Genomic DNA, 9,354 nt, shown 5'->3' with positions numbered 1-9,354 from the left:
TCTCTCTCTATCATCTCGAAGTCTTACAGTTCTGTTGTTATAACTATAGGACAATCAGTTTATTGTACTTTTTAGTCTCATTTAGTTGTTCTCTTTGATGAGACACCAACTTCAGATGTACTCTCAGTTTTGGTCTCATAGGCCACTATGGCCTCTTAGAGACGTTAATATATCATTTCATTTCATTTCTCTCTCTCTCTCTCTCTCTCTCTCTCTCTCTCTCTCTCTCTCTCTCAATGAGAGGAACAGAGTGATGAGACAGGACATATGGCAGCACTACATACAGGAGACATGGACAACACCAGAGAGCCCACTACCACCGAAGATGCTGTATTACAGAGACCACTTTATGAGCATCTCAAGGGATGGGTTTATACATCGACCGCGGTACATGGATGTATACATGCCACACAGCTCTCGTGTTGCTATTGGACAGCTACGAGTCTCATCACATCAGCTAGAGATAGAGGCTGGGAGAGCGGCACGGGTTCCTAGAGCTGAGCGGATATGCAGATTGTGCTGCGAGGAGGTGGAGACTGAGGATCACTTTGTATGTAGATGTAGAGCCCACCAGGGGGTCAGAGATAGATATGCAGGATTGTTTGAGGAGCACTCTTCACTACATCAGTTGATGGAGGCCTCGGACCAGCGACAGCTTGGCAGACTACTACTAGAGCTTCATAGTTCTCGAGAGAGACTCCTCCAGACACCCGCTCCCACTAGGGGTGGGAGACAGTCCCAGCTCACAGATTTCTTCCAGAGAGCTATGCCAGTGCCAGCTGATGTACCACGTGGGGTGACCGCACAGAGAGCAGAGGAATTGAGAGCCAGGAGGAGACCTAGACAGACTGGACATAGAGCACCCCGACTCCGTCACCGAGAGATAGCAACTATCCGAACGAGACACCAGATGGAGACACAGGAGAGGCTAGCTCGCTTTCATTCAGACTCACGGTACATGTTCATGCCATTCACAGCCTCAGCATCGGCGATGTATGATATCTTATATCCCTCTTATGGCAGTGGATGGAGTTAGACATAGATCTACATAGCATGCTTGTACTACCCTTTCAGCATATAGAGATGCATCTTGCCTTAGCACTCCATCCACATCCCCACCCCCCTTATATTGTTTGTATATGGGCTCCACCGATCCATGATGATTCACAGTTGTATCCAGACACATGCACACTTTTTCTTTTGTTTCTTTTCTTCCGATGACCGGAAGAACACAGTTGTATTATTTTTTGTCTCATAGGCCGACTTTGGCCTCTCGTAGACGTTAATATATCTTTCTTTCTTCTTTCTTTCTCTCTCTCTCAGAGTGGTATACCATCTACTCGGAGGTAATGTTGCTCTCATGTTTCTATGTTCTTAGTATTCCATGATGAGTTTCCATGGACAGTTTTGTATCACCCCAGTGAGATAGCTATGTTTATGTTTTCTTTATGTTTTATTTTCCATTCCATGATGAGATATGCCATGGACATTATTGTATCACTTTGGTCTCATAGGCCCATTGGGTCTTTAGTAGACGCTTAATATATCTTTCTTTCTTTTCTTTCTCCGGCCAGATCTGCACCTCGTCCCACCAGCTGAGAGTGGAGACTGCCAAATCTGGACCCAAGGCGGCCGCACCAGAGGACAGGATATGCCAGCTCTGTCACACACGAGCTCGAGACAGAGGATCATTACATATGACGATGCCCTGTATACTATGAGATTCCAAACAAGACTATATACTATGCCCTGTATACACTGATAGGGATCGTCCCAAACAAGACTATATCCCAGGTTCTAGTAAAGAAACTATATCTCCTACACAGGTCCTTGAGAGAGTTGTGTAGATAGGAGTAAACAAAAGCTGATTCAAGTGTCCACCAATTCTGCTCAAGACATATGCTACCTCATTGGTACTTTAGAAAAGAGTTATTACATAAACCACAAAAGTAGATCCAAACAAATAATGGCTTGACTTTTTCAGGGCATGTATAGCAGCATAACACTCTTTCTCACGCATAGGCCATTTACATTGCATTTCATCAGCTTTTTAATCTCAAAAGTCACCTGCCTGCAATCCTGAAATAAAGCCGCTCCAAATACATAATCACTGGTATTTGTACCAGTCACAAATAGCATTCTTGGATGCACTAAGAGCTCACCTGATCACTTGTTTCAACTTCTTGAAACAAACATTCAGCTCTACTGTATACATCATGGGGTGGTACACTCTGTACTTTCCATAATCTATGGAAAACAAGCCATTCACATACCTTACTGACTATTATATAGTCAATATGCAAGTCCGTCCTTTAATTAGAAATTCACATTTACCTTCCTTAGCAAATTAGAAATTCACATTTACCTTCCTTTAATTAGAAATTCACATTTACCTTCCTTAGCAAAGAACATTTCTTTTCTAAGGATAGATCTTACATACACCAAGGTAATCAATCTCTCTAAATTGAACCTCTATTTAGTTGCTAGTGTTCATATGAATCTGGCAGTATTTTTTCCAGGAATACAAGTCTAAGACTTGCCCCTCAGCTTCAAATACTCTTCAAGATTGTCACAAAATGTTGAGTGACAGCTATGTTCATATCAACCTGGTAGTATTTTTCCTAGGAATACAAGGCTACGGGCTCCTCGTGAAGCCCCAAATTGGGGAAAGTTCATGCATGAAGCCATCAGCAAACTGACACACCATCTTTTAAGTCCTAAGTCTGATGGTGAACTATCGTGAGCACCCCTCTTCAATTGTGGTGAAGAAAGTATACTCTTTAAAATTTGAGGCTATAAATCTTGAATTAGCAATCTTTCACATATAGGACGATGTTTAGTTCCTAGCTGATGTGGCTGCTACACATGCTATTGTTGTTGGCAGACGCCCTCTATGGGGACGCCTTAGAAGCCATTGTGTCATGCTAACTTATTGGTATCGTGAGTGATTTCACCAATAAAAATACTAATCTATTAGTGTTGTTGACATATGCGTTGCAAGGCCATGCTAGTGACTATGTATTGCGGGTGATATTTTCCATGTTGATACTATGCTAGTGTATTTTGGTGTATTGTGTTTGTGCCTCATTACTTGACATGATTCAATTGTTATTATGGATTTAGGTGATACGTACGAGGATACCGACTGAGGTGTCACACTGTACGAGGGTCACCGATGGAGGTGTCGTATGGATTTTGTTAGTGCACGTATTTTCTGTACATGAACATTATTATTTTTTGGTTGGCTTTGAGCCAAATGATTGTACATATTATTTATCCGCACCTATATGCGGCGTTGCTATTTAATTAGCGCACGTGATAGTGGATTTTTTAGTTATATACACTTTGTGTGTGAACAAGCTCGTAGTGCTTGTTATTTTTGTTAAAGTGGAAAAGCCAAGCCCAAATTTATACAAATCATCTATTATTAGCTCCAAGGCTAATTTTTGGAATACAATATTAAAATACTCATGTCGTGAAGGGAGCTAAACGCATGAGGGGGAAGATTTGACACAATTGATGTTTACTTTTATTTTCCTAGCAATTTGTTTACGTTATGCTTCACGTTCAAATTTGTGCTAGCAAGGATTAATTATTCTCCTAGTGGTTGCAAGATTCCCGGCAATTGCTATCTTTGATCCACGGAATTTTGCAAAGAGTTTTTCAATGTGGTGCACAGAAATTTGGTTCCCAAGAGGCACATCCCTAAAGGGAGAAACTTACCTTGTGGTCGACAGACAACTGAATGGCTTTTCCACCTCGAGAGAACACAACACGAGCATCCCCAACATTAGCAGCGACTAACCGCTGCTGCTTGCCATCTGGAAACAGCAGCACAAGTGACTATTTCAATATTTAAACTTGGTAGATAACAGTAACTAAGAGTAATTTTCGCATGTTCAATGGATATTCTGAACAACACCGTAAGACCACATCAAGACAATTCTATATGCAATGTCTCACCTGGTGAAGGTAACAGAACAGCTGTCGCAGCTGTAGCTCCACAGCGAGATCCGCCTACCCCTCTCTCCCTAAGAGCTCCAAAAAAACCCTTGGGTTGAACCTGACAAAAATCACCACCACAACATGCATGCATTAGCAGCATACTACAAAAAGAAGTGTTTTGTTTCCATCTGTTGTGTAATGGGTCCCAAACATACAAGCACCATAAATTCTTAAAAATCTTAAAAGACTTAACTTCCAGTATCCCAACAAGTGATGCACGAGATCTTACCAGAGTTAGGGTGTCGAATTCCATATATGCAGCAATGGTGGACTTGATTGGGTCAGACCCTGTAGGTGGAACAAGGTAGTCAATAACTTTTTTGTTTTGAAATGTACCGATTAGCTAGGGTCAATACATGTCAATATGCCAAAAAGAATCTCATAATAGCAAGCACTTGAGAATCTGTGGGTTAATTGCTTGGCTTAACTCCTACAATCATGTTTTCTCCACGTGCAAAGAGACTCCTTTCAAGTACTGTAAATAGTCCAAACATCTCAATTAATCCCAAAATTTGCAAAAGACATGAAGAAGTTTTTATGTAGTAGTATCGGTGCTAGTATAGCTGGCCATGAAACCATAGTCACATGGGACGGGGAACGGGGACGGGGAACGGCAAAAGGCAGGGCTTTAAATGTACAATACATAGCGCAAACACCGAACAGGCGCTAATAAGTACACAGACAAAGTTCAAACCAATATATAAGCATGGAATGATGATCACTATCAAATAACAAAAGACTAGTGTCTACAATGCACATAGAGTGCTGAGTCAAGACTCAAAAGTAAAAACAATGAAACATAGCTAAATGATAAATCATAGAGCCTGAATGCTCAATCGGAGGCTGGAGCGTGAGAAGTACTGGCGTCATGATCATGGCTGCCTACATGACCAGTCTGAAAGGTAGCGGCATCGTCCTCTAGGCTCTGTTGTGTCGCCACCTGCTCATTTCCCTCCTCCTGCTCCATCTCCCATTGAGTAAAGGGATCCGCCTTTGCAATCGCACCCTTGCAAAGCATTCGCAAGTTTGCGCTTACAAAGACAAGATCATTGGCCTTTTCTACACCAAGGCAGTTCCTCTTCTTTGATACAATATGGCTGTAAGAATTCCAAAGCTGCTCCAAACAAGAAGAGCTTTCAGCCTGGCTGAGAATGCAGATAGCCAAGTGTTGCAGCTTAGCCCATCTGAACCATAGTCTTCCCACCACAAAGCAGCCCCAACCTTCAACCTATCCTCCTGTGCATCTGTACAACCAAGAGCACCACGAAAGGACCTGTATGTAGCAAGCTGGTCTCTGATTTTGTGCCTATAACCTCCATCTGGCACTAGACGATCCAAGATGCGCCTCCAGCCATCACTGACCTCTCTGTCACTCTCCTGTCCATTACCATGAGACTCAGGGTCCACCATATATGCAGCTGCATGCAAGGGAGAGGCATAGGAGTTCCACCTCGTCACACATAAGGAACGAATCTCCTCGTATCTGTCCTCATCGGGCTCTAACTCTTGCAACTTCTCTATCATTCTATCCATTGCCTCATACACCTTCCCGATGCATGGCTACATAGCATCTACAAGCCTCAACAAGTGGACGATAGGCCTCACCATAGCATCAATGTGTTTCACATCCTCCCAAAAGGAAGTGCTCTCTACATGCTCCCTGCATAATATGCCTATGTCTGTCGAAGCCAATGTAGAAGTGGTGAACTCGTCACTGATGTGAAGAGCTGCCTCAATGCACCACTGCACTCTCTCAAGCGGGCCAGCATCAAGAAGTTGAAGGCAAATCGGGTGTTTGAGTACTTGAGAAGTGAGAGCCTTGATTTCTTGGAGAACTCGTAGCGGAGGAACTCGTGGTTCAAGACAAATGTTACCATTTGATTGGTCTCCTGAATGATACGCTTAATCCATGACATCTTTCCAATATCCTTTAAAAGACTGTTCAAACAATGTGCCATACAATACGACACAGTCATGTGTGGATACATGCCCTCAATAATAGCTCCAGCTGCCCTTGTTGCAGCCAAAACCCACCACACATTCCAAGCCCATGAGCTCAATGCCACTTGCCCACTCTGCTGCAAGCACGTCTGCACTCTTCCTTGTCCCTGAAGCATCATGTGAAGCAATAAAGTACATCTCGCCACGGGAATATGCAACGAGACCATGGATGGACCGCTTTCGTGTGTCACTCCATCCATCTGCAATGAGTGACACTCCATTCTTTGCCCATAGCCGCTTTGTGTTCTCTGCAACTTGCTCGACAAGGCACTTCTCCTTGTCGAGTAATGTGGTGCGCGCAGACTCCGATGATGGGGGGGTGTAGTTTGGACCATACCCCCCAATCCTCTTCACCATAGCCTTGAAGTACTCGGATCTAATTAAAAAAAGAAACAAGTGAACTTTCAAGAATGAAACTTAGAAAAATCATGTCAAGAGGGAAGAGTCAAGGCTTACCTAGCTGAATGGAAAGCAATATGGTCATGAAAGAAGAAGCGAGCCACAGCTATATCAACCTCTTCCTTCTTCTTAGGATCCCAACTTCCCTCAAGTATACTCTGTCGCCGTGCGGGTGTGGGCATCATAAAGGAACCTACACCATGTGGCCGTGGTGTAGATGTGGTAGATGCACCCCCTGACTCTGAAAACAGACCCCTCAGGTGGTGTCACAAATGCTGCACGATCCACGGCCACATGTGCCGGCCTTGCAGCACTCAAAGCCTCATGCCCGGCAATGCGCTCAAGAAGCCCCCTTCTCTTCTCCGATGTGATTCCCGTGCAAAATCGAACCTCATGCCCGGACTCATGGGCTCTCACTTTGTCTGACCCGCTCGTCCGCCTATAGGGGCAAAGCTTGCAAGACCACGGGCGTGAACCTCCTCCACTTCCAGGGCGGTTGGCATTAACCTCTTCCCACCATGACCAACCGTCGCTCTTCTAGCACCACCACAACGTGCGGAGCCAAGGGCTGCTTGTGAAGAAGATGCAATGAGAGAGGGTGAAAGTTGAGAGAGAAAGAAAGAAAAAAAAAAGATTTTATTAACGTCTTCCAAAAGACCGAACTCGGCCTATGAGACAAATCAGTGTACTTGTGTGGAGTATCCTCTGTCATCCCAACAAAATGAAAAAGTATTGAAGAGAGAGAGAGAAAGAAAGAAAGAAAGAAAGATATATTAACGTCTACGAGAGGCCAAAGTCGGCCTATGAGACAAAAAATAATACAACTATGACTTCCGGTCATCGGAAGAAAAGAAAGAAAAGAAAGAAAAGAAAAAGTGTGCATGTGTCTGGATACAACTGTGAATCATCATGGATCGGTGGAGCCCATATACAAACAATATAAGGGGGGGTGGGGATGTGGATGGAGTGCTAAGGCAAGATGCATCTCTATATGCTGAAGGGGTAGTACAAGCATGCTATGCAGATCTATGGCTAACTCCATCCAGTGCCATAAGAGGGATATAAGCTATCATACATCGTCGATGCTGAGGCTGTGAATGTGAATGGCGTGAACATGTACCCTGAGTCTGAATGAAAGCGAGCTAGCCTCTCCTGTGTCTCCATCTGGTGTCTCATTCGGATAGCTGCTATCTCTCGGTGACGGAGTCGGGGTGATCTATGTCTAGTCTGTCTAGGTCTCCTCCTGGCTCTCAATTCCTCTGCTCTCTGTGCGGTCACCTCACGTGGTACATCAGCTGGCACTGGCATAGCTCTCTGGAAGAAATCTGTGAGCTGGGACTGTCTCCCACCCCTAGTGGGAGCGGGTGTCTGGAGGAGTCTCTCTCGAGAACTATGAAGCTCTAGTAGTAGTCTGCCAAGCTGTCGCTGGTCTGAGGCCTCCATCAACTGATGTAGTGAAGAGTGCTCCTCAAACAATCCTGCATATCTATCTCTGACCCCCTGGTGGGCTCTACATCTACATACAAAGTGATCCTCAGTCTCCACCTCCTCGCGGCACAATCTGCATATCCGCTCAGCTCTGGGAACCCGTGCCGCTCTGCCAGCCTCTATCTCTAGCTGATGTGATGAGACTCGTAGCTGTCCAATAGCAACGCGGGAGCTGTGTGGCATGTATACATCCATGTACCGCGGTCGATGTATAAACCCATCCCCTGAGATGCTCATAAAGTGGTCTCTGTAATACAGCATCTTCGGTGTATAAACCCCTCCCCTGAGATGCTCATAAAGTGGTCTCTGTAATACAGCATCTTCGGTGGTAGTGGGCTCTCTGGTGCTGTCCATGTCTCCTGTATGTAGTGCTGCCATATGTCCTGTCTCATCACTCTATTCCTCTCATTGAGAGAGAGGTAACACCGTGGAGCAGACTGATCATACTGAAAAGGTGGCAACCGCTCAATGTCTATCCCATGATGTGAGAACCACTGTAGCATCTGTGCATACCAAAAAATAATACAACTCTGTTCTTCCAGTCATCGGAAGAAAAGAAAGAAAAGAAAGAAAAGAAAAAGTGTGCATGTGTCTGGATACAACTGTGAATCATCATGGATCGGTGGAGCCCATATACAAACAATATAAGGGGGGGTGGGGATGTGGATGGAGTGCTAAGGCAAGATGCATCTCTATATGCTGAAGGGGTAGTACAAGCATGCTATGCAGATCTATGGCTAACTCCATCCAGTGCCATAAGAGGGATATAAGATATCATACATCGCCGATACTGAGGCTGTGAATGGCGTGAACATGTACCCTGAGTCTGAATGAAAGCGAGCTAGCCTCTCCTGTGTCTCCATCTGGTGTCTCATTCAGATAGCTGCTATCTCTCGGTGACGGAGTCGGGGTGCTCTATGTCTAGTCTGTCTAGGTCTCCTCCTGGCTCTCAATTCCTCTGCTCTCTGTGCGGTCACCCCACGTGGTACATCAGCTGCTGGCACTGGCATAGCTCTCTGGAAGAAATCTGTGAGCTGGGACTGTCTTCCACCCCTAGTGGGAGCGGTTGTCAAGAGGAGTCTCTCTCGAGAACTATGAAGCTCTAGTAGTAGTCTGCCAAGTTGTCGCTCGTCCAAGGCCTCCATCAACTGATGTAGTGAAGAGTGCTCCTCAAACAATCCTGCATATCTATCTCTGACCCCCTGGTGGGCTCTACATCTACATACAAAGTGATCCTCAGTCTCCACCTCCTCGCGGCACAATCTGCATATCCGCTCAGCTCTGGGAACCCGTGCCGCTCTCCCAGCCTCTATCTCTAGCTGATGTGATGAGACTCGTAGCTGTCCAATAGCAACGTGAGAGCTGTGTGGCATGTATACATCCATGTACTGCGGTCGATGTATAAACCCATCCCCTGAGATGCTCATAAAGTGGTCTCTGTAATACCGCATCTTCGGTGGT

At 45.1% G+C, this 9,354-nt stretch overlaps 1 protein-coding gene across 1 annotated transcript in view; it reads right to left on the bottom strand.

Moving 5' to 3' along the window:
• Positions 1-9,354, bottom strand: part of LOC147636476 (putative protein phosphatase 2C 45) — a 106,477-nt gene that overhangs the window by 35,815 nt on the left and 61,308 nt on the right. Inside the window, exons 6-8 of the mRNA XM_086801921.1 lie at positions 4,235-4,293; positions 3,964-4,063; positions 3,724-3,821 (exon numbers count right to left, since the gene is read on the bottom strand). Of these exons, the coding sequence (XP_086658047.1) occupies positions 3,724-3,821; positions 3,964-4,063; positions 4,235-4,293 (257 nt within the window). The remainder of the gene's footprint in view (positions 1-3,723; positions 3,822-3,963; positions 4,064-4,234; positions 4,294-9,354) is intronic.

The sequence above is a fragment of the Cibotium barometz genome, chromosome 8, assembly GCF_041138505.1.
Source record: "Cibotium barometz isolate CiBa-2024 chromosome 8, ASM4113850v1, whole genome shotgun sequence".
Lineage (NCBI taxonomy): Eukaryota > Viridiplantae > Streptophyta > Polypodiopsida > Cyatheales > Cibotiaceae > Cibotium > Cibotium barometz.
Note: the sequence above shows the minus strand (reverse complement) of the source record. Positions and strands in the feature narration are given on the sequence as shown.